At 36.8% G+C, this 26524-nt stretch overlaps 1 protein-coding gene across 9 annotated transcripts in view; it reads right to left on the bottom strand.

Annotated features, from left to right (window-relative positions):
* The window catches only part of LOC117315937 (vacuolar protein sorting-associated protein 13A-like), a 149391-nt gene that overhangs the window by 75451 nt on the left and 47416 nt on the right, over positions 1–26524 (bottom strand). For 6 of the 9 annotated variants that reach the window (XM_033870364.1, XM_033870368.1, XM_033870365.1 and 3 more), the window contains 17 exons: positions 24320–24472; positions 22552–22636; positions 21563–21625; positions 19848–19935; positions 18881–18998; positions 18460–18595; positions 17894–17980; positions 15680–15763; positions 15202–15358; positions 12039–12077; positions 11230–11247; positions 9018–9106; positions 8400–8637; positions 4796–4912; positions 4376–4479; positions 1566–1733; positions 127–461 (listed from right to left, as the gene is read on the bottom strand). In XM_033870364.1, coding sequence (XP_033726255.1) covers positions 127–461; positions 1566–1733; positions 4376–4479; positions 4796–4912; positions 8400–8637; positions 9018–9106; positions 11230–11247; positions 12039–12077; positions 15202–15358; positions 15680–15763; positions 17894–17980; positions 18460–18595; positions 18881–18998; positions 19848–19935; positions 21563–21625; positions 22552–22636; positions 24320–24472 — 2079 coding nt within the window. Of the gene's footprint in view, positions 1–126; positions 462–1565; positions 1734–4375; positions 4480–4795; positions 4913–8399; positions 8638–9017; positions 9107–11229; positions 11248–12038; positions 12078–13553; positions 13587–15201; positions 15359–15679; positions 15764–17893; positions 17981–18459; positions 18596–18880; positions 18999–19847; positions 19936–21562; positions 21626–22551; positions 22637–24319; positions 24473–26524 lie in introns of all 9 variants that reach the window. The other 3 variants (XM_033870369.1, XM_033870366.1, XM_033870367.1) reach the window with 3 other exon arrangements.

A 26524-nucleotide genomic window follows, 5' to 3' on the forward strand; every position in this document is an offset into this window, starting at 1 on the left:
AAACTAAGAGCAATCAATGACGAGATTCACTTTATAATGAAACTTTTGTTAAAGAGATATCTTACATAGTGGATTATCAAAGGGAGATAACTTACATAGTCAATTCCTCAAAGGGAGACAACCTACCTGGTGAGTTTTAACTGTTTCAGCTGTATGATCATTCTATCCAGCACAGCTGGCACCCCACTGCTGGATGACTTCCCTGTCAGATGGAAACTATTCTGAATACTCAGTTCTCCGAAATCAGCCAACAGGACCTCTCGAGACTTTGAACTCAGTGGAATCACAATAAGGGGAGCATGCATGTTGATCTTGAGACCGACACGTGGTGCCTTTTCCTGCAGTTTGCTGACCGCGTCCTTGGAGAATTCGGCAACAGACTGTCCAGCTTGGACCATTCTCTCTCTGGCAGCTTGGAACACTGCCTGGTCCTTGGCAGCCTGGAAGTTGTTCACAAACACCTGAAACAGACATGGTTCATGTTTTTAATTTGTTGATAATGTAATCCTTGTAATGTTTCTTGGAACTAGATTTGGATGAAATCAAATCTATAAACCAAATGACATATGCTAAAAGTTAATTGATTGTTAAATATTTCATTTTCTTTACAGTAAAACAGGAAAATAAATTACAGTCTATGACAGTCTGAATATAAACATTGTGGTTAAGAAGACATAAAACCTGATCAATAATATTAAATAGCCATTGCATGTTACGTTTATGTTTATCTACAGCATAGATAGTCTGCAAAACATGTAAATTTGATTTTCTTTTCTTTCTTCTTAACTCTCTGTTGTACATTATACCCAAAGTAAACAAACAAAGACAAGCACCTATACATACAACATCTGAGAAGTTTGCCTGTTAGCCATTTTATTCCTACATACCATGTAGGTCACTCACACTATAATATAGGTCATGTGTACCAGGTCACGCTTACCATGTAAACTGGGAAACAATGGCATTGTTCGGGTCACACTTACAATGTAAACAGGGAAACAATGGCATTGTTCAGGCCACGCTTACCATGTAAACAGGGAAACAATGACATTGTTCGGGTCACACTTACCATGTAAACTCGGAAACAATGGCATTGTTCAGGTCACACTTACCATGTAAACTGGGAAACAATGGCATTGTTCGGGTCACACTAACCATGTAAACAGGGAAACAATGGCATTGTTCAGGTCACGCTTACCATGTAAACTGGGAAACAATGCCATTGTTCGGGTCATGCTTACCATGTAAACTGGGAAACAATGCCATTGTTCAGGTCATGCTTACCATGTAAACTGGGAAACAATTGCATTGTTCAGGTCACGCTTACCATGTAAACTGGGAAACAATGCCATTGTTCGGGTCATGCTTACCATGTAAACTGGGAAACAATGGCATTGTTCAGGTCATGCTTACCATGTAAACTGGGAAACAATGGCATTGTTCGGGTCACGCTTACCATGTAAACTGGGAAACAATGGCATTGTTCGGGTCACGCTTACCATGTAAACTGGGAAACAATGACATTGTTCTATCAAAATCAATTTACATAACAATGTACAACCTACCAATAAATCGTTGACAAATTTATTGACAAAAACAAGACGGATGCAGCCGAGTGTGACATTGACGCTGGTGTCCATGCATGACATGTCGGCGTACTTGGCTCCCTCTGTTGCGTGGTTATATATAGTAATGTCTAGTGCTAGCACAGCCTCACCCTGGATCTCCATAATCTATAAATAGAAATATGTGTGCAGAACATTTTTAAAATTTGTATTCTAATCTCGTAAAAATCTACAAAACATCATTTTTACCACACTGATTACAGTGAAATGTTTAAATGAACAGGTAAGAGAGTTTCCAAATCCCTTCAATTTCACCTATATTTTCTTTAAAAAAAGTTTGATCAATCATATTAGGTTCTATTTTTAGAAGAACAAGAGGCCCATGGGGCCTGTATCGCTCACCTGGTTGGATTTGACCAAATGTCAAAATAATGTTCATGTTCAATTCCTTTTGTTTGTTAACCTCAAACAATGCTATTTATGGTTATAGCATGGGGATCCCAACTGCTTTAAAGAAATAATGAAGTCCAGACTCTCTGAGTTTACAACATGCATTTATAACTTTATGACTAGCAGTGATTTAAAGGAATTATCTCTATTTCCCATATGGGGCCCCGCCCCTTTTGCCCCTCGGGGGTCAGAGTCACCATTTATGCAAAATCTGTTCCCCTTCCCCCAAGAATGTTTCTTACCAAATTGGGTTCAAATCCATTCATAACTTTATGACTAGTAGTGATTTAAAGGAATTATCTCTATTTCCCATATGGGGCCCCGCCCCTTTGGCCCCTCAGGGATCAGTGTCACCATTTATGCAAAATCTGTTCCCCTTCCCCCTATGATGTTTTTGACCAAATTCGGTTCAAATCCTTTCATAACTTTATGACTAGTAGCGATTTAAAAGATATTACCTCTGTTTCCAAATTAGGCCCCGCCCCTTTGGTCCTTTGGAGGTCAGAGTAACCATTTATGCAAAATCTGTTCCCCTTCACATAAAAATGTTTCTGACCAAATTGGGTTCAAATCCATTCATACATTTATGACTAGTAGCGATTTGAAGGAATTACCTCTATTTCCCCATTAGGCCCCGCCCCTTTGGCCCCTTAGGGGTCAGAGTCACCATTTATGCAAAATCTGTTCCCCTTCCCCAAAGGATGTTTCTTACTAAATTGGGTTCAAATCCATTCATAACTTTATGACTAGTAGCGATTTAAAGGAATTACCTCTATTTCCCATATGGGGCCCCGCCCCTTTGGCCCCTTGGGGGTCAAAGTCACCATTTATGCAAAATCTGTTCCCCTTCCCCCAAGAATGTTTCTGACTAAATTGGGTTCAAATCCATTGATAAATTTATGACTAGTAGTGATTTGAAGGAATTACCTCTATTTCCCTATTAGGCCCTGCCCCTTTGGCCCCTTGGGGTCAGAGTCACCATTTATGCAAAATCTATTCCCCATCCCCAAAGGATGTTTCTGACCAAATTGGGTTCAAATCCATTCATAACTTTATGACTTGTAGCGATTTAAAGGAATTGCCTTAATTTCCCCTATTGGGCCCCACCCCTCAGGCCCCTTGGGGGTCAGAGTCACCATTTATGCAAAATCTGTTCCCCTTCCCCCAAGAATGTTTCTTACCAAATTGGGATCAAATCCATTCATAACTTTATGACTAGTAGCGATTTGAAGGAATTACCTCTATTTCCCCATTAGGCCCCGCCCCTTTGGCCCCTTGGGGGTCAGAGTCACCATTTATGCAAAATCTGTTCCCCTTTCCTGAAGGATGTTTCTGACCAAATTGGGTTCAAATCCATTCATAACTTTATGACTAGTAGCGATTTGAAGGAATTACCTCTATTTCCCCTAATGGGCCCGCCCCTTTGGCCCCTTGGGGGTCGAGTAACCATTTATGCAAAATCTGTTCCCCTTCCCCAAAGGATGTTTCTGACCAAATTGGGTTTAAATCCATTCATAACTTTATGACTAGTAGCGATTTGAAGGAATTACCTCTATTTCCCATATGGGGCCCCGCCCCTTTGGCCCCTTGGGGGTCAGAGTCACTATTTATGCAAAATCTGTTCCCCTTCCCCAAAGGATGTTTCTGACCAAATTGGGTTCAAATCCATTCATAACTTTATGACTAGTAGCGATTTGAAGGAATAACCTCTATTTCCCAATTAGGCCCCGCCCCTTTGGCCCCTTGGGGGTCAGAGTCACCATTTATGCAAAATCTGTTCCCCTTCTCCAAAGGATGTTTCTGACCAAATTGGGTTCAAATCCATTCATAACTTTATGACTAGTAGCGATTTAAAGGAATTGCCTCAATTTCCCCTATTGGGCCCCACCCCTCAGGCCCCTTGGGGGTCAGAGTCACCATTTATGCAAAATCTGATCCCCTTCTGCCAAGGATGTTTCTGACCAAATTTGGTCAAAATCCAATAAGAACTTTTTGACTAGTAGCGATTTGAAGCAAATGTTGACGGACGGACGACGGACGACGGACGCTGCACCATGGCATAAGCTCACCGGACCTTCGGTCCAGGTGAGCTAAAAAAATGTACAGCTTCACCCTTGAGATATTATCAAAGAGATTTAATTTTCTGTGATAAAGCAGAAACCTGCAGCAGTAACTTTTGTCAATTGTTGTATTTTTGAAATTAAATTATCATTCTTGTCCTCTTGATTGAGTATTCTAAAGGTGTTTCTAGATCCAACTGACTACCATCGTGATCAATAAAATTTCAGAAATTCAATTTTTGCCAATAAAATGATTTTAAATAAATAGGTATTATTAGCTATTTCAAAACATGCACCAACCTTTTGGTATAATGTATCGGGATCAGGATCAAAGATGGTGATAGCCTTCAGCATGGCAGATACGACAGTCATTTCCTCCTGAATGGTCACCTTGGCATCGATTCCTGTCCAAAAAACATGTGGCATGCTAAATTGTTGTATACTCAGTAAAAAGTTGCAAATTTTTTTGACAAAAGCCTTGTTCATCAACTTCAATACTTTGAACAGAGATCCAATTAGATTTTTGAATACTGAGCTAAAAATTACAATTTGTTTGACAAAAGCCTTGTTCATCAACTTCATTACTTTGAACAGAGATCCAATTATTTCGAACTTAACGACATTGTTAATCCAGTGAATTTTCAAAAATTTCTACTAAAACACTGAAATACGAATACTGTATTTGACAGCGAGTGAGTGACAGGTGACCATGTTGATTACCTCTGACACGTAGATCCGTGATAAGGTTTTGTTTCGTACAGATGGTCACACCGATCTGGTCCAGATGAGCGTTTACTTTGATGTCTATCTGATCAGGGTCCTTCTCCTTTCCCTTCTCTATAATACAATAAACATTATTCTGTAATGTGCGAATGCTTTTTCCATCCATTGAATTGGGGCCTTTTTGTCTCATTTTGGGAAGACAACCAACAAGGGCCCAATGGGCCCAAATCGCTCACCTGCAATGCAGTGATCTTTTCATATATGGATCCTGCAGTTATTTGAAAGCATGCTACAGGACCAATATAATGTCTCTCTGCACTTTGGCTTTTCACTAAAAGTCATTTAAAGATTTAAGCATACTTGATCGACGTGACCTTGAATGAAGGTCAAGGTCATTCATTTGAACAAACTTGGTAGCCCTTCACCCCAGCATGCTACAGACCCAATATCAACTCCCTGGGACTCTTGGTTATTGAGAAGAAGTTGTTTAAAGATTTTAGCCTTTTTGACCCCTGTGACCTTGAATGAAGGTCAAGGTCATTCATTTGAACAAACTTGGTAGCCCTTTACCCCAGCATGCTACAGACCCAATATCAACTCTCTGGGACTCTTGGTTATTGAGTAGAAGTCGTTTAAAGATTTAAGCCTTTTTGACTCCTGTGACCTTGAATGAAAGTCAAGGTCATTCATTTGAACAAACTTGGTAGCCCTTCACCCCAGCATGCTACAGGCCAAATATTAGGTCTCTGGGACTCTTGGTTATTGAGAAGAAGTCGTTTAAAGATTTTAGCCTTTTTGACTCCTGTGACCTTGAATGAAAGTCAAGGTCATTCATTTGAACAAACTTGGTAGCTCTTTACCCCAGCATGCTACAGGCCAAATATTAGGTCTCTGGGACTGTTGGTTATCGAGAAGAAGTCGTTTAAAGATTTTAGCCTTTTTGGCCCCTGTGACCTTGAATGAAGGTCAAGGCCATTCATTTGAACAAACTAGGTAGCCCTTCATCCCAGCATGCTAAAAAATATCAACTCCCTGGGACTGTTGGTTATTGAGAAGAAGTCGTTTGAAGATTTTAGCCTTTTTGACCCCTGTGACCTTGAATGAAGGTCAAGGTCATTCATTTGAACAAACTTGGTAGCCCTTCACCCCAGCATGCTACAGGCCAAATATTAGGTCTCTGGGACTCTTGGTTATTGAGAAGAAGTCGTTTAAAGATTTTAGCCTTTTTGACTCCTGTGACCTTGAATGAAAGTCAAGGTCATTCATTTGAACAAACTTGGTAGCCCTTCACCCCAGCATGCTACAGACTCAATATCAACTCCCTGGGACTCTTGGTTATTGAGAAGAAGTTGTTTAAAGATTTTAGCCTTTTTGACCCCTGTGACCTTGAATGAAGGTCAAGGTCATTCATTTGAACAAAATTGGTAGCCCTTTACCGCAGCATGCTACAGACCCAATATCAACTCCCTGAGACTCTTGGTTATTGAGAAGAAGTCGTTTAAAGATTTTAGCCTTTTTGACTCCTGTGACCTTGAATGACGGTCAAGATCATTCATTTGAACAAACTTGGTAGCCCTTCACCCGAGCATGCTACAGACCCAATATCAACTCCCTGGGACTCTTGGTTATTGAGAAGAAGTCGTTTAAAGATTTTAGCCTTTTTGACTCCTGTGACCTTGAATGAAAGTCAAGGTCATTCATTTGAACAAACTTGGGAGCCCTTCACCCCAGCATGCTACAGACCCAATATCAAGTCCTTGGGACTCTTGGTTATTGAGAAGAAGTCGTTTAAAGATTTTAGCCTTTTTGACTCCTGTGACCTTGAATGACGGTCAAGGTCATTCATTTGAACAAACTTGGTAGCCCTTCACCCGAGCATGCTACAGACCCAATATCAACTCCCTGGGACTCTTGGTTATTGAGAAGAAGTCGTTTAAAGATTTTAGCCTTTTTGACTCCTGTGACCTTGAATGAAAGTCAAGGTCATTCATTTGAACAAACTTGGGAGCCCTTCACCCCAGCATGCTACAGACCCAATATCAAGTCCTTGGGACTCTTGGTTATTGAGAAGAAGTCGTTTAAAGATTTTAGCCTTTTTGACTCCTGTGACCTTGAATGAAGGTCAAGGTCATTCATTTGAACAAACTTGGTAGCCCTTTGCCCCAGCATGCTACAGACCCAATATCAAGTCCCTGGGTCTTTTGGCTATTTTGAAGAAGTCGTCTAATTTTTTTTTAGCCTTTTTGACTCCTGTGACCTTGAATGAAAGTCAAGGTCATTCATTTGAACAAACTTGGTAGCCCTTTACCCCAGCATGCTACAGACCCAATATCAACTCCCTGGGACTGTTGGTTGTTGAGAAGAAGTCGTTTGAAGATTTTAGCCTTTTTGACTCCTGTGACCTTGAATGAAGGTCAAGGTCATTCATTTGAACAAACTTGGTAGCCCTTCACCCCAGCATGCTACAGGCCCAATATTAGGTCTCTAGGCCTTTTGGTTATTGAGAAGAAGTTGCTTTAATGGAAAGTTGACGCCGGACGGACGGCCGGACGGCCGGACGGACGACGGACGGACGACGGACGCCGCGCCACGGCATAAGCTCACTTGCCCTTCGGGCAGGTGAGCTAATAAATGAGGAAGAAAATTGTCTAAAGTAAACTGAAAACTTTGAGAAATAGATTTAAATATGAGAACATTTAAAATGAGAATAGGGCCTACTATTGACCTCTTGAGGCCCTCAGAAGAGACCCTGAGATAGGTCATTATTTCTATTGCCTCTGCTAGTGTTCAAACCGAAACCCCTGATTTATAATTACTAGACTAAACATATCCCTGGTTTATAATTACTAGACTAAACCGAAATCCCTGGTTTATATTTACTTGACTAATATTCTACCACTTGAGCTAAAGCGATATTCTCCCTTGACAACTCATTAGATGCAGCGATCGAGTCTCTTACCAGAGCGACATAGTCCCACTCCAGGAAAACAACCACTTTTGTCAGTATTTCCTGGCTCCCTATATGGGTAACATTCTTATGAACAGATTTCTCTCTGATTGATGAACCTTACCATGACTTTGGTTAGGTAATAGTGGAGATCTGGAGACTACTGTTGACAGCTTCATCTGGTGGATTCTTTATATACAATATATATTTAAATGTTCTGTAAGGGATGGAAACTGGGACACCAGGTCTAATAGTCTAGACACTGTACCAAACAAGCATATTGGGTGTTGCTAAAACAATACATGTACTCTATCAGCCCCTGTTAAAAACGGTAACGGTGACCTTAAACTTGACCCAAAAACCCTAAAACTCAAATTTGTCTGAGATATTACAGTCCTTTATCATTGTCTTCAGTTTAATCAAAATCAGGAATGAAGCCTGTAGAGTGCTTACAAACTTTGGCATTACAAATATACATTGAAAGTTATAAGATGGATGGAGAAGAATCATATAGTCCCCCCGGTTTCACGGGTAAAGGGACTAATAAGCATGGCATGTTTCTGAAATTAAACAGTTTATTGTCAACTTTACAAGTGTAATGATTTTGCTTGAACTATTACTGTATAAAACTACTGTAGGTAAAAAATTGTTTACTCTTCGTTCCAGATTTCTGACGATCTTTTTTGTCCGTTGATTCTTCTTTCCTTTCACTTGTGGTGCTAGCCTTGATCTCTACTTGCGGTCTTGGTGGCGGCTGTAATCCCTCGGCAAACACAATGAGAGACAGCAGCGCCTCCTGGTGGAGCATCACCTCCAGCGCGGTAAAGGTCACGGTCACCGTCTGCTCGGTTTTCTTGTGCGTGGTGGCAAAGTCTGGTCCATCTGGATTTGCCTAAAAGTACAAAGTACAATGAAAACTTGTTACAGTACCAAAAAAGTTACATTAGTGTCAAAATTACTGTGTAACATGAAATGTTTATTGTATAAACTTTAATTGTTTGTTTTTGTGGTTGCTATGATTGAACTATAAGAATAAATACAATGAATATTGTTGTATGGATTATTGTTATATGTACTCACCACAAAAGTTTTTACCCACGAAGATTTCATGTTATATACACATAAATTCAAGGATTTTTCAAAGCCTTGGACAGTATTCAAGAATTAAAGCCTTACAAGGCCCCAAAGCAAAATTCAAGGAGTTTTCAAACACTCAGACAGTATCCAAGGATTCAAGGCCTTTCAATGTACGGTCATCGGTCAATGTCTTACCTTGACATAGTGGACGGTCAGTAGTCGGTACATGTGGTCATCCACAGAAGGAGTATTGATAAGATTTATCAGCGGCCCTCCATTGGTCACTACAGAAGAATACATTGACCAGTCACCAAAACTGACCAGGAGCAACTTAAAATGATAATGTAATATGAATGTTGATTTTATTTTGATGGCTCATTTTTTATTTATTTTTTTTTTAATTTATTAAATGACCCTTAAGTTTTTCCATTATTTTACACAACATCTATTTTTTCATGACTTTAGTCTCGCATAGAAAAAATTTGAACCCAGTATGTTAGAGAAGAACCTGTGACATAATAATTATTGTTTAAGCAGATTTGAAATATTAAACTATCAAAATACAAATAGTCTTTGATGACCTCTACTTGATATCTAATCTTTTCATTTCCTGAACATTTGTGTTTTAATTTCAGAATTTCATCAATTTTTGTTCACCTACATAACCTACATATATAACACAATTCCAAATAAAAAAAAGAAAACTTTATCTTTCCCTTTTCAGTTACTTTGATGAAATTCTGCAATCTTTTTTTTAAATATGAAGTACTTATCATGGGCTTTTGGCTTTTACCATGTAGCAGATTTTCCATGATAGTACCCTTATTTTGAATTGTGATCAATATAAATTATTGTTCGTCTTTTTTAACATTCAGAAACATATCCCCAATCATAAGCATATCATAATTTTCCAATATTCCTGGGTAAATCAAAATGTTTATTGACCGGACATTTCGGAAGTTAAAAAGTTATTACAGATGTGAAACCATCACGACAAGTCAGTACAATAATAAACTCGCAAATCAAATTCTCTAGGCACAAAAATCATTAAATAAATGAAGAAAAGAATCGAAGAAAAATTTAACAGGTTATAATGAAATTAGATCGAAAAGATGTTAGAATGTAATTTACATAAATCAACACATAACGTTTTTTTTTTTAATTGCAGAGATAATATTTTGCAGTAGGAATTAAATTTCTTGCAAAACACATCCAGATCAAATTTTGATTAAAGCAAAACACCTCTACACTGTTTTATATATAAATGGTTTTTTTAATGTCTTGCATAAACTTGGACATTACAGATTCTATTTTACATAAAAATTAACCCACTAGAGCTATATTATAACTATACACCGGGGTTAGTACCAGGTCACTCCCACATATACATGCTATTTCGTCATATCAATTAGGAGTCAGCAACCGTGGATGTTAGTACGAAATCAAACTACAAACCTGACTCATGACCAAATGCATACTTGCCTACCCTGCAAATTTGGGAGGGAGACTTGATTTTTTCCCCAATATTTCTGTATTGTTCATAATTCTAACAATCAAATATGACCAGCATAAAATTATACATATGTAGTTTTAAATAATACTTATATTTTCAAAAAGAGTTCTATAAAATATTCTTTTTCGAAGGCTTGAACATTTGAAATATGGAAATCTCCACATAGAAACTGGTAGAAGTTGGCAAGTATGCATATTACATTATTGTGTGAGCATGCAGTTAACTTAACATAGAGGTTTTATTCATGATATACAACTGCTACACTATATATCTTAAGAATCAAGATTATAAAATGAGTTCCATGCTCCCCAAAAATTTGTTAAAAGCAAAGCTGACTGTGCTATATTTTTCCTGCAACATTTTAATAGTTGTAATAATTCTAATTATTAATTTTTTTGTTTTGCAGCCGACTATTATTTTAAAAAAAAAAACAGAAAATGTTGGTAAGTTAAGCATTTCCTCAACAGTACTATAGCACCTTGTAAGATTTTAGTCAACAAAGCTGTTAAACTCTTTATCAAAAGTTAATTTTATGATCCTTCATATTTCTATAGTTTAATTCAGTCAGTTTTAAATGTTTTAAGAGCTTGTAAAATCTAATTATTTTAGTATCCATTATAATACATTATTCATCTTAATTTCTCATATCCGTGAAGAATTTCAACTTCTCAAATTTACAAAAGCTGATAATTACAAGTCGATTAACAGTTTAATCAACCACACTGGCAACTGATAAATGTGAGTTGATGGCTGGTGGCATTTTAGTAGAAAGAGGATTAATATCTATTTTTTATGAATCCAATTGCATGATCCAGCTATTTATAATGTAGACCACATGATGAGGATGTTTCAGCAAGCAAACAGCCAAATGTGAGAGAATCACCAATCTCTAACCTGATAATGTGTGTGTAGCTGCAAAAAAGTCACCATTAAGTTACCATTATTATAAAATATATCATAGAATCAGTTATAATGAGTTCCACTGGACCAAAGGAAATACTTTGTTATATCCTAAATTTGTTTTTAATAGGATCTTGAATTAAATAATGGTGCACTGATTTCGGAATATTCATTTGATTCTTAATAAGCAAAAAGTTTGATCAAGCCTGGTTTTTTTTTATATTTTTTAAAATAATTATGAAATTAATCTTTTTATATATCTTTGTTTGATACGATTTAATAGAACTTTAATAAATACAGAACATTTCCATTAAATATTATATATAATTAATTATATAAATATATATAATATCAAATAAAATATGTATCTGTCACATTAAGTGCTGGATTAAATAGATATACTGTATATATATAAAAATGTTTGAAGTGGATTAATACAGAATTTAATTTTATCATGAATTTATTTCTGAAATTCCCCACTGCCCGTTTTACACATGTAAGTGATGAATATATTAAAATAAAAATTAAAAAAGAATATTATTTTATTTTAATATATGAAAAACAAGCACTTAAAAATAAAAGATTAATAAAACCAAATTAATTTTATTTAAATGACAGATCACAACCAAACTGATATTACACAAACTTATGTAGATAAGCCTAAGGATTGACAAAAAAAAATCTTACTGAAATACAGATCACAATCAAACTTATATCAAATGAAGATTCATAAAACAAAATTAATTCTTATTTGATAACAGACCACAATAAAAATGTTAAAAACTAAAATTTAGATAACAAACCTTTTGCAGCTTCTAACTTTTGAACCAATGTTTCGGATGCTGTTCAACATGCAAATAAACACACATAACAACATTTAAAACACAAAATGCATCACGATACAGTTAATAGTCAGTAGAAAATAACACTATAAAGTATATAGGAATTCTGTCTATAAGATATAACAATATTAATCCTCATCCCTGATTTCACCAATTTTTTCTTAACTAAAGAAATTCATTATCTTAAAATTTTCTACAGGAAAGCTTTACACAAGTTAAGGCAGTTTCCCTTACTCAAATAACACTTTATTTTCCTCTAGAAAATTTGAAGTAATTTCCTTAATTAAAGGAATTTTGATGAAAATTGGGCCCGATAGCATTACAAAAGATCTCAAGTCATGAAACATGGAGTTTTTCTTTTTTTCTTCTCTCTTTTTTAATTTTTTTTGAAGATATCATTATATTTTCAAATTGATTTTTTTGTAGAAAAATATCTAATGAGGTTTTCTTTTTAAATTATCAAATAAAACTAATCAATTTCAGTAAGATAATATATTTTACATTAATCAAATTTGTAAATGATTTTGTTTGGATAAATCCAATTTCCTAGATAAATTATTTTCCAAGTCCAACCAACAACGAATATCCCATTACTGCTGATCAAACATAAATCTTGAAATCATCAGAACATATTTTCTTTATCAAAATAGCCATACATATTACATCTAAGCATATTCTAAGAATTTTAAAAATGCTGTAAAGTTAAAGTATTAGAAAGCCAATGATTAAAAGGATGAATTAATGGAAATATGATGTGGAATGAAAACAAAACAAAGGATGAATTATTCAATCAATGACAACAAACAGACTGGGCTGAAGCAATACAAGTCCCATACCCGCCCACGCTAAAAATAGTAACATTGTCATTGACCTTGACCCTAAATCCCTGAAACTCTACCTGGTTCAAAATATCATAGTCCTTTGTATTCGTAAGAAGTTTGATCAAAATCCCTCAAGGATTAAAGCTGCTAGAGCACTGACGATCTAAGCATTACGAACAAATTGTACGAAATGGACGGAGAGGAATCCTAATATCCCCCATCCCTTCAGACTTGAAAACTATAATATCTGTAACTCTTTGTCTTCTGACTGATTGGTTAAGTTATATGTGGGGTGTTAGTATGCTAATCTATCTCAAATACTGGGAATATAGGTAACAGGACAGTACAGACCAGTTGTCAATTCAAAATGCAAAAAAAAAAAATAATAATAATAAAAATGATGAAAGTTTCCATAGACATTATATTTAATTTTTCATTAAAATTTTTCAATCTTGTGGTTAAATCAATTTGCCTTTCTCCATCAAAAAAACATTTTGTTTGATGAATTATTTCCTTAATATATTAATTTTTCATCTTTTTATTTTTTTTAATATTTTTCTTGGACACTCTATAAAAGAACACATTCCTGTGTTGCAGTAAGAAAAGGAAACTTTAACCATCTATTATAAACTGGCCTGTACATAAAAATTCTTACTCTTTTTCCTCGTATAGGTTTTCTCTCCAAAATCTGGGAGATTTAAATTGGATAAATATTTAATATCAAAATTGAAACAACTGTTTTATTTTTCAAAAATCCTGAAAATTTTACAATCACACACTAGTTTTTTTTCTGTTATCAAATTTTACTCCTTATTTAAGCCAATCAATAAAATTTCACAATCACACACTACATTTTTTTCTGTAATCAAATTTTACTCCTTATTAAAGCCATTCGATAATTGTAAAAATGAATTAAAAACTATTTTATCAGAAAATATTCACCAATTTAAAGTTAAATCCTAATCATTTTTACTACTCTTTGTTCAAAAGATTTTACAATCCCAGACAATCTCACCCCTTTCAGTTTAAACGGAGAAAAAAAAAGTATTTATAAATCATTTTACCAACTTTCTAGGAATAACAGAGCAAAAATTTTCCAATGTCAGTAATATTAGTCTTAGAAAAAGTTCTGACTAAGAAGTAATCACAAACCAGGCCTATGTTATCAGGATCTTACAGCCAAAATTTACATTGATAACTAAACAAAATTGAACTTGATGAAATGAACACGACACATCTGTATACAGGTTTTAAAATGAAGACAGAACGACAACATGACGATGAAAAAAAGCAAAATCATTTTGCAGGAAAAAAACAGTAATGAGATTTAAAAACAGAAAATTCTTTCATAAATTTGTATGGTAAAGTCTCTGGTCTGAATCACGCCATGCTCTCCATTACCCACAATGCTCAGCTTTACCCATAATGCATTAGCATCAACTGTTAACTAATTTTAGGATGATGTGTGATATCTCATGTGAATCGATAATGGAGTCCAGATGATGAAAATAAAATATAAGATTAACACATGCTGAAAAAGTCATTTCAGCTAAAATTTAACAAAAACATTAAAAATTTTAAATTCTACAATTAATAAGCAAAATCACATACAGGTAACAAAAGCACCAACATTTTCATCATATTTAACCTTTCAATGATTGGAAAGAATCTGTATATTATCTGACTTGATGACGTTATATGAATATCATATTATGTTATCATGTTTCAAATAATTGTCGCCTAGTTCTAACTTTAGTAACCGGACTAATGGCTATTTCAGTAAAATATGTATCCTACGGGAGGTCTCCAGAAACAAAGAAAGGCCCTGCATGGTGTAGAAGAAAATCTTTCTCATTAAATTGCAGTTTTCATTAAATCACTGCCATTGGTGATTCCTGTTTAAAGACCTGGAGTCCTACTCTTGAATAGATATTTTACCCCTGACTAACCTGTTTCACCGAACACACAAATGACCGTCTTAACTGTTCGACTAACCTGTTAAGAGATTAATGACTGTCTTTACTGATGTAACTCTGTTCTGACTAATATAACACTTAATCATTTGGATTAAATATCTGTCTGATTACCCTGCTGAAGCGACAATCCACCGACTTTACTGACGTAATTCTGTACTCACCAACATTGACACTAATTATTTGAACAACACTTCTGTCTGACTACCTACTGAAGTGACTTTTCTGTCTGACTACCCTACTGAAGTGACTAAAGACTGTCCTTACAAACATTCCCCCTCTAGTGTTATGACATTCCCCCCTAGTGTTATGACATTCCCCCTAACTGACCTTTTTCCTTGAGGTACTGTAGGTAGATGCCACCTATATAAGCCTCGGCGCCCATGTCGTGTGTACGTACAGCCAGTTGTGTTCCTATAGACTCTATGACAAGCTTTAGTACAAGTATATCCTCTGTGTTGGTGTGCTGCATTAAATTCACACACACCTGAAACACCAAAGGTCAAGGTCACTTTATGCACACATAAAATACCAAATGTCAAGGTCAATTAGGAATGTCAAGGGGTCAGTTACAGAGATTAAAGTCTTTGTGGGTTTTTTTGTCAAATTCACACTCAACTGAAATTTCTAAGGTCAAGTTCTAAAGTTCAAGGTCAAATAAAGGGACAAAGTCTTGTGATTAAGTTAGTTTTCATTCTAATGTATAGTCTTTTGAAGATTTGATAAAAGTGTATATATTTTAAAGGAATTAATAAAAAAACAGACTTAAATGCCAAAGATACCATGAAGAGATTCAAGCGGGGCTCACCTTCTTCACTTCAAACTTGAGTTCAAGGTCAGTGTAGTTGGTGAGATCCTGAGAGGTTGATCTATCCATGTCTTTCGGATCTCCCTAAAATACAAACAAAAAACTCAATAGAATAAATCAGGAATTGGGTAACATCTTAATCATTATCCTCCTACAACACAGTCATCATCGACCAACACTACAGCCACATCTGTCAGACGTACCAGTTTGTCCCCTACAGCCACATCTGTCAGACGTACCAGTTTGTCCCCACTGCCACATCTGTCAGACGTACCAGTTTGTCCCCACTGCCACATCTGTCAGACTTACCAGTTTGTCCCCACTGCCACATCTGTCAGACGTACCAGTTTGTCCCCCACAGCCACATCTGTCAGACGTACCAGTTTGTCCCCTACAGCCACATCTGTCAGACTTTCCGGTTTGTCCCCACTGCCACATCTGTCAGACGTACCGGTTTGTCCCCTACAGCCACATCTGTCAGACGTACCAGTTTGTCCCCTACAGCCACATCTGTCAGACGTACCGGTTTGTCCCCTACAGCCACATCTGTCAGACTTACCAGTTTGTCCCCTACAGCCACATCTGTCAGACGTACCGGTTTGTCCCCTACAGCCACATCTGTCAGACGTACCAGTTTGTCCCCTACAGCCATATTGTCCAGACTTACCAGTTTTTCCCTTACAGCCACATCTGTCAGACGTACCGGTTTGTCCCCTACAGCCACATCTGTCAGACGTACCAGTTTGTCCCCTACAGCCATATTGTCCAGACTTACCAGTTTGTCGCCTACAGCCACATCTGTCAGACTTACCAGTTTGTCCCCACAGCCACATCTGTCAGACGTACCAGTTTGTCCCCCACAGCCACATCTGTCAGACGTACCAGTTTGTCCCCACAGCCACATCTGTCAGACTTACCAGTTTGTCCCCCACAGCCACATCTGTCAGACGTACCAGTTTGTCCCCCACAGCCATATTGTCCAGACTTACTGGTTTGTCCCCACTGCCACATATGTGAGACGTACCAGTTTGTCCCCTACAGCCACATCTGTCAGACTTACCAGTTTGTCCCCCACAGCCACATCTGTCAGACTTACCGGTTTGTCCCCACTGCCACATCTGTCAGACGTACCAGTTTGTCCCCACTGCCACATCTGTCAGACGTACCGGTTTGTCCCCAGTGCCACATCTGTCAGACGTACCAGTTTGTCCCCCACAGCCACATCTGTCAGACTTACCAGTTTGTCCCCTACAGCCACATCTGTCAGACGTACCAGTTTGTCCCCTACAGCCACATCTGTCAGACTTACCAGTTTGTCCCCCCCAGCCACATCTGTCAGACGTACCAGTTTGTCCCCCACAGCCACATCTGTCAGACGTACCAGTTTGTCCCCCCCCCAGCCACATCTGTCAGACGTACCAGTTTGTCCCCCACAGCCACATCTGTCAGACGTACCAGTTTGTCCCCCACAGCCACATCTGTCAGACTTACCAGTTTGTCCCCTACAGCCACATCTGTCAGACGTACCAGTTTGTCCCCTACAGCCTTATTGTCCAGACTTACCGGTTTGTCCCCCACAGCCACATCTGTCAGACGTACCAGTTTGTCTCCCTACAGCCACATCTGTCAGACTTACCGGTTTGTCCCCCACAGCCACATCTGTCAGACGTACCTAGTTTGTCCCCCACAGCCACATCTGTCAGACGTACCAGTTTGTCTCCCTACAGCCACATCTGTCAGACGTACCAGTTTGTCCCCCACAGCCACATCTGTCAGACGTACCAGTTTGTCTCCCTACAGCCACATCTGTCAGACGTACCAGTTTGTCCCCCACAGCCATATTGTCCAGACTTGCGGTTTGTCCCCTACAGCCATATTGTCCAGACTTACCGGTTTGTCCCCCACAGCCATATTGTCCAGACTTACCAGTTTGTCCCCTACAGCCATATTGTCCAGACGTACCAGTTTGTCCCCCACAGCCATATTGTCCAGACTTACCAGTTTGTCCCCCACAGCCATATTGTCCAGACTTACCGGTTTGTCCCCTACAGCCATATTGTCCAGTCTTACCAGTTTGTCCCCCACAGCCATATTGTCCAGACTTACCGGTTTGTCCCCCACAGTCATATTGTCCAGACTTACCAGTTTGTCCCCCACAGCAATATTGTCCAGACTTACCAGTTTGTCCCCTACAGCCATATTGTCCAGACTTACCGGTTTGTCCCCCACAGCTACAACAGCTACATCAGCCAGACTTAATTGGTTAGCATTAAGGTCGGTCACTTGGATATCTGTAGCACTCTGTAAACCAACAGTCAAAAAAAAGTTTTGATTTGTTTTTCTCTTAAAGAATATTTGTGGTTTTTTTAACATTATTTATGAAATATAAATTTGAGGTTTATTATTTAAAATCATGTATTTAAGTTGTATCAACAAAATGATTGATTTAAAAAAATAAAATCATTTTGTGAATCAACTTCTTATTTTTAGTTCCCAAAACCAATCATATAGAAAGAGATATACATGTACTGAAATCATGGGGGGAGTCCTACTTCAATATTTGTTTTCTATACAAATATCAGTGCATCATGGGTACTAGTTTCTTAAAGGAGGAGTATAAATTTCAGGTATGCATAACATATATGCCGGCTACTAGCTATTGCAATGGAGTTGTCTCCCCTACAAGTTTTTTTAATATAGTAAAACCAATATGTTGTCCCACTTAACATCTGTCAATAAAATTTGTTGAAATTGAAAATCAGAATTGAATTTATCGTCACCATGAAGATGTCCTCTTCCTCTAGCGGAGGAGCTGACTCGGGGAGGGGGATACTGTCCACCAGTTGTATAATCTCCTGTAGCCGTGCGTCAGACATTGTCAGACTGACCAGCTTCAACTCTCCAGAAACCTTCATCCTGTGGAATAGAAAACTTACATATTTTCTCATTCTTCTTAAAAGTGTAAGAAATTCTAAAATTGCATTTTTTGGAGAAAAAAAAACACCAGCCCATAGGGTTAGTACCATGCAACTACCCTACATGGGTTTCAAACTCAGGGCCCAGAGGCGGAGGGCTAGTGATAAAGTGTCTGGACACCTTAACCACTTGGCCACCACATATTTTGTCTACAAAGACATTTGTATATAGGCTGTTGGGCATTGTACATATACATTTATATATATTTCTAGGTATTTCACATACTTGGCCATACGCGAGTCCTTGTCAAACATACACTTCTGTAGGCAAACAGACAGAGATATCGGCTCCAGGACGTGTAGAGGGGACACGGGCAGTGTCCGCACCGCCTGCCAGTCATCACCTGTAAAATATCGATAAAAATTCACCACAAAAAGCAAGACAACTTGATGAGTTACCAAACCCCCACTATATGTAGTTCAAATGTCAAAATTTAGGTCATAGTGACCAAGTTTTTATACATGACATACTACCTCACTCCAGTGAATTCATTCCTGTAGAATTAAGTTCCCTTAACAAGGAGCGTAAGAGAAAGAGCTCGGACAAGCGTTTATTTGGATGTAGGTCAGAGGTCAAAGTTAAGGTCACAATGACCCACTTTTAATACATGCCACAAGTATGAAGTTGGAGGAACAAATAAAATCGGAGATATCTAGGCATGACAAGATAAATGGCAGAAGGACAGTCACCATTAAATCAATGCTGCTACCATGGCAGCTCCACAAGACAATACCCAGTTGAACCAGAAAAAATCAGCCTGACTGTTAGTACAAAATGGGTTGTACATAAACAAGGATGTAAGAGTGTTACAGAAGATATCTCCATGGTGATGTGTGTGTGTGTTTTTTTTTTTTTTTTCAAGCACATGATAAAGTTAACAGAGTTCCCTGTAAACCACATGGTATATCCTCCACCCCCTACCCCTCTGCCTGTCCCCACCCCCGGTACACCAGTTTCCTTCCATATTTCATTGTAAAACACTGCATCCTCCCTTGTGAACCTCTATCCAGGCCAGAAACTTTCCATCCTCCCTTGTGAACCTCTATTCAGGCCAGAAACTTTCCATCCTCGCATGTGAACCTCTATCCAGGCCAGAAACTTTCCATAAGTGTTAATTTAAGTCAATAAAACTTTAATTCGGAAACTTTTGTAAAACAAAAGAATTTGTCTTACTTTATAAACCTACCCTTACCTGGATTGACAAAGAGAAGCTGTGTCCTGTCAATTTCAATGTTAAACTTATCATAGGCCCTTTGGATGATTTCCTCTACTGTGTCCATCTGTAGATTACATATAAAAACATCTTAATGATTATATATATAAAATGTTTATAATCATGATAAATATTTATCACAAATGTTGTATTAATGTATGGATATCAGGACTTTGAAAATGTAGAAATATCAGGGTATTCACAATAACTTAATTATCACGAAGTCAAGAAAATTCTTTACATTGATAGAACTGAAAAAAAAAAAATAGTTCCCTTGCTAATATCTATTAATAGTGTATTCCAAATAGACTTAAATTGATGGAAATAGAAGTAGAAAAACTGACAAAAGTAAACATCTTATCAAAAAATGTGTTCTGGTCAATATAATTGTCCTTGTTGATGAATTAATAATGATTCTTAGACATGTGTTTAAATAGTTGTGAAGTTCCAGAAATTCCCGAAGAAATTAAGGCCCAGACAAGAAGATACCTGACCAACCTCACAATAAGCTATGATACAGTATAATACTCAGTAGTGAGAAAACACACACGATGTCCCCAATATACCTGTGGAGAAAAAGAGTACCGCAAGGATGAACATATACACCGTTCATCCCTAAATGACAGATATTATTGTAATGTGTACATGTTACTGTACATGTAACAATACGGATAGTGAAACCAAATGCACCAAGTGTTAGTATACGTCTGAGAGAGGAGACCAATGAAAAAATTTAAAATATCAAAAAACAAGGGCAATAACTCTTAAAATTATTGAATCCACTTGCTGCTTAGGAAAGCAAAAGTACATCACCAGACAGAAAGCAGATTTACTTGATGACAGATTAATACCTGTAGATAGATTATCCCATACCATAATATCTGTACATCACATCAACGTTTGTATTGACTTAAGGAGAGAATAGATAGACTTAAGAAACATGACCTGGAGTAAGTAGAAATCACAATGATAAACAGTCTAAGTGTATCAGTATTATAAAATGGTATAAAGACAGATTACAGTAGTAAAGTCAACAGACATCCAAACACCTAGTTCTGAAATACATGCAACAACATACAGACTATTTCATTTTCCATCTCTCTGATATTGAACCACTGTCATTATGGGTAGTCTTCAACTTCAACCATGGTGACCATTATCTATGTCATTGTACTTTCAGCTAGCTCATTATAAGTGACCTTGAAATAAGCCAAGGTGACCTTGAACCTTCATTACATTAACAGAAACTCAGATTTCATACCCTTCAGTATAAGTGACATTGACCTCTGACATATGACTTAGAAATAAGAACTTATTCACAGTACTAATAGCCGAACACAAAAAGGAATCATTCAAAACAATTTTTCATTGTATTTTTCATGGTACAAATATCCATGTTTCTAAAGTAATTTAGTTTTTTTATTTATTTCTATTTTATTTTATTTTTTATTTTGAGGTAACCTTTTTTATTAGCTTTGATAACTTTAATGTAAATACACAAGAGTCATTTCATGTTATATTCATATCAGCTATGAATGTCATTCCCTAAAAAAATCCTTATTTTACATATTCACACAGACTAGAGAAACAATTAAGATATTGTACAGCTGTAGTAAATTACTATAATAAATCATTGAGATGGAAAATGAAATGAAGTAATCATTCGATACGCCCGGCTGATTATCACATTATACCAGTCTTCTCGTCGGTTGACTCTGTCCCGCTTTCAAGGCTGCTGCCCTGAACTTTGACCCATGCTTAAAGCAAAACATAACACAAGCAATGCATCACAGCAAACAATGTAACGAGACTCGTCTTATAGAAGTCAATACACAACACTGTTATTGTTTACAACAAAACAAACAATCTTATTTGATTGGTCCATATTGTCATCTACGAGATTTTAATACAGTCGTAAAGTTTGCTTGTTAAAGTAAGGTCAACACCTATGGAGATTTAACATTAGCTTCAGCCCTTGATTCAATTACTTGTTATTCTTTAACCATATGAAACCATACTTTTGATTTTTTAGCCATATGTAACCAAACGTTGACCCCCACCTTTAAAAACTTTCCATAAGGGAATGGTGTTTGTTACAGACTTCAAACCTCAGAAAAGTACTTTCCAATCAGGGGGTGTTGGTAGTATGAAATGGATGATAACTTTCATGCAGTCTCTTTACATTTTGGACAGCATTGGAGAATTTTTACAAAATTTGAGAAACAGACATTTATTCACAGAACAGAACATTCATTCAAGCAATCTGTCAATACATTTAGTAACAAAACATGTTAGTGGCAATAATAATATACAGCTGTAATCATGATACTTCCGTTTTTTTATCTCTATTTTTTGGGGATTTATTTTTATAAATCAATCAACTTCTTCAAGCAGTTACACTGATACTAATGAACATTTTTTTTTTTTTCAAATATGAACCAGGTTCCTAACATTCAGTGGCAATTTGAAACTGCTACTAAAAGGTGCATTACTTTTTTCCACAAGAAATCATGATATCATGCTGAAAATAATATTTTAATTCGTTCCAACTTTGTCATTGTCATTGTTTAAAATTTTTAAAATGTAGAATCACAGAGCATGACAACATAACAAGTTCACATGAGCCAAAACTTAAAAACACAATCCGATGACAATCTATTAACATTTCACCTATTGACCTTACCTGACCCTTGACACCAGATGATGATTGGTTCTTTTCACTGTTGACCTTCAGATTACCAAGGTCAAGAATCAGCTGCTTACAATTCCTGTAAAATGCATGAAACATTTAAGAAATCAGATAATATCAAAACAAAAGGCCCAACGGACACATTTTGTGAGATTTTGCTCATTTTTTGTGTGTACTGGAATACACCTATTTATTGGCCATTTTAATTTAGGGTGCATAGACTACACTAATGCATGAATTACACAATATGTGTATAGTTTGGAGACACTCAATGTGACTAACTTTCTGTACAAACTGTTCTGATAGAATAACCTAGTGACCTAATTAATATAGAAATTCCCTCTAGACAGAATGACTTGTGACCTATTTCTCTTCAAAATGAATGTGATAGAATAACTCCTTGGCCTGATTGACCTACTTTTTATGAAAACTCCTGCTATAATGACCCAGTGTCCTCTAATTTTTTAAGAAGCCTCCCTCTGACAGAACAACCTTGTGACCTACTTTTGGTATAAGTTCTCTTATGTGGTATGATCTACATCTTGTAGAAGCTTCCCTCTCCTTATGTTTTATAACCTACCTTTTGAAGGAGCAAAGACCAACGACCTATATTTCGTAGAAGCCTCACTTTGGTAGAATGATTCATGACCTTCTTTTTGTAGAAGCCTCACTATGATAGAATGACCTATTGCCTATTTTTTGTAGAAGCCTCATTCTGATAGAATGAACCATGACCTACATTTTGTAGAAGCCTCATTCTGGTAGAATGATTCATGACCTTCTTTTTGTAGAAGCCTCCATCTGATAGAATGACCTATTGCCTATTTTTTGTAGAAACCTCACTCTGGTAGAATGACTTATGACATACATTTTGTGGAAGCCTAACTCTGATAGAATGATTCATGACCTTCTTTTTGTAGAAGTCTCACTTTGACAGAATGACCTATGACCTACATTATGTAGAACCCTTATTATGAGAGAATGACTCATGGCCTACATTTTGTCGAAGTCTCAATCTGGTAGAATGACCTACTTTTTGTAGAAGCCTCATTCTGGTAGAATGATTCATGACCTTCTTTTGCAGAAGCCTCACTATGATAGAATGACCTATTGCCTTTTTTTTTGTAGAGGCCTCACTCTGGTAGAATGACTGATGATTTACTTTTTTAGAAGCCTCATTATGATAGAATGACCCATGACCTACTTTTTGTAGAAGCCTCACTCTGGTAGAATGACCTATGACCTACGTTTTGTAGAAGCCTCACTCTGATAGAATGATTTATGACCTACTTTTGTGGAAGCCTCGCTATGATAGCATGATCTATAACCTACTTTTTGTAGAAGCCTCCATCTGATAGAATGACCTGTAACCTACTTTTTGTAGAAACCTCACTCTGATAGAATGACCTGTAACCTACTTTTTGTAGAAACCTCACCCTGATAGAATGACCTATGACCTACTTTTTGTAGAAGCCTCTATCTGATAGAATGACCTGTAACCTACTTTTTGTAGAAACCTCACTCTGATAGAATGACCTGTAACCTACTTTTTGTAGAAACCTCACCCTGATAGAATGACCTATGACCTACTTTTTGTAGAAGCCTCTATCTGATAGAATGACCTGTAACCTACTTTTTGTAGAAGCCTTCCTCTGATAGAATGACATATGACCTACTTTTTGTAGAAGCCTCAATCTGGTAGAATGACATATGACCTACTTTTTGTAGAAGCCTCAATCTGGTAGAATGACATATGACCTACTTTTTGTAGAAGCCTCCCTCTGGTACGATGACGTAAGAAGACTTGACATCTATCCTGATGTCTGTGTACTTTCGCATGTCTATGGCGTGTTGGAGTCCTGTTGCTGACTGTTCTTTAAAATCTTCAAATTTAGCAACAGCTACCTGTGATAACCTAGAAACAGTAAATATACAACATTAAATTATAATATCGTCACAAGGTCATGACTCACAAGATCATATGTCAAAAGGTCATGACTTACAAGGTCATGGGTCACAAGGTCATGAACCAAGTTACTCAGTTACTATATATAAAACTTTTTCTTGCTTCCCTGAAAATTTCTATTTCTAAAAATTTTAGAAATCAAATTAAACCTCTAGCTTAATCAGCCAGAAAATTCATAAGTTCGAACAAAGGCAAAATATACAAATGAGCTGAAATTCTAAAACAGAATTCCTCATAAAACAATGATATGATTATGTATATATAACAAAGTAACCTGTTGATGACCTTCATACATGACCTGTCAAAATAATCTTGCTTTGACCTTTGACCTTCAGCTAACCTTTCAATTTTCTCTGAAGAATTAACTAGTTTTAGACAGAAAATTTGCAATATCTGGAAGTATTGAAAACAGGGCTTTTTCTCTCTGATTTGAGCTCAACTACTATCAAATTTGCTAAATTTTCTTTAAACATGTACTTTGAACTATTCTTGTAATTATCAGCAAGAATGTCTGTACTTCTCAATACCTGGTGGAAATATATGTGGGAGCCAATTTCATGCTGTATGTCAGAGGGAAGAAATGAGATTAAGTTACTGTTTTATATAGCCCGAGTTTCCTCTGGCCCTGTCACCATGTCTGGTGTAGGGCCAGAGCGCACTACTATATGAAAACGTGGAATTCTCCGACACCGTTTGGTGTCGCTAAGAATCAGGTGCAAATACAATAAAATCGGGAGTGACATAACACCTACCTTACATATATGGATAAATGAGATATTTATTTACCCCAGAACACCCATTTAGTCCCACATAGGTGTTTTATTCCGTCCGTATAGACCCTCGCTTTACGCTAGTCAAAATTTCATACTTGACTCGACGCCATATTGCTAACTATGTAGGTCGTGGGCGGCCTAATTACCCTGATCAGTGCGCGATGGAGCGAAAAGGAAAAAAATACAACATTTATTTTTATATATTTTACCGCTTATAGTTTATAAATAATAAATTTTTGAATTGAATATAACAGGTTTTGGGAAATAATAAGCTTAGTTTTCTTAATTTTAACTATGTAAGAAGAAAAACACAATAATTGATATGTGGTCTTTTCGGTCCATTGCGTTCCGATTCGGGTGGTTAGTCGTACTATCACTTACAAAATGGCGGGTCAACAGTACGAAATTTTGACTAGCGTAAAGCGAGGGTCTATACGGACGGAATAAAACACCTATGTGGGATTAAATGGGTGTTCTGGGGTAAATAAATATCTCATTTATCCATATATGTAAGGTAGGTGTTATGTCACTCCCGATTTTATTGTATTTGCACCAGATTCTTAGCGACACCAAACGGTGTTGGAGAATTCCACGTTTTCATATAGTAGTGCGCTCTGGCCCTACACCAGACATGGTGACAGGGCCAGAGGAAACTCGGGCTATGTTTTATATAGAGATTATTATAGATGTATAGATGTAATAGATGAGAAAGAGAATCTTAGACACTTGTATAAACAGCCAATCATATTGTACCACGAGAAATATATTCTTAGATGCATGTACACAGATAGCCAATCGCATTGTATCATGAGAAAGAAAATTTTGGACACTTGCAAAATCAGCTGGTGGTATTTGTTATATGAGAAACAGTATCTTGGACACTTGTACAATCCATCAATCATATTGTAGCTTAGGAAAACCTTTAAAATACAATCCCAGAGATCTTAGATATTCTGGGCATAATTAGACCCAAGGAATTCAGACTACAGCTCAGAGCACATACAGAAAAGTTGACCTCACAGATATTTCAGAATTTACCAAATCACAGAATCAGAAATGCCTGGCATGTATATATATATGTGTGTACAAATGGTTTTTGTTTATATAACATATACATCAGAGATTGTAGGAAAGCTAAGACCATTTAGATACATTTGAATGAGAACAATTACGTTAAACTTACAGTCAAATATTTCCTCATATACACTGTCATCCAAAACTCACTAAA

The sequence above is a fragment of the Pecten maximus genome, chromosome 17 (genome assembly GCF_902652985.1).
Source record: "Pecten maximus chromosome 17, xPecMax1.1, whole genome shotgun sequence".
Classification (NCBI taxonomy): domain Eukaryota; kingdom Metazoa; phylum Mollusca; class Bivalvia; order Pectinida; family Pectinidae; genus Pecten; species Pecten maximus.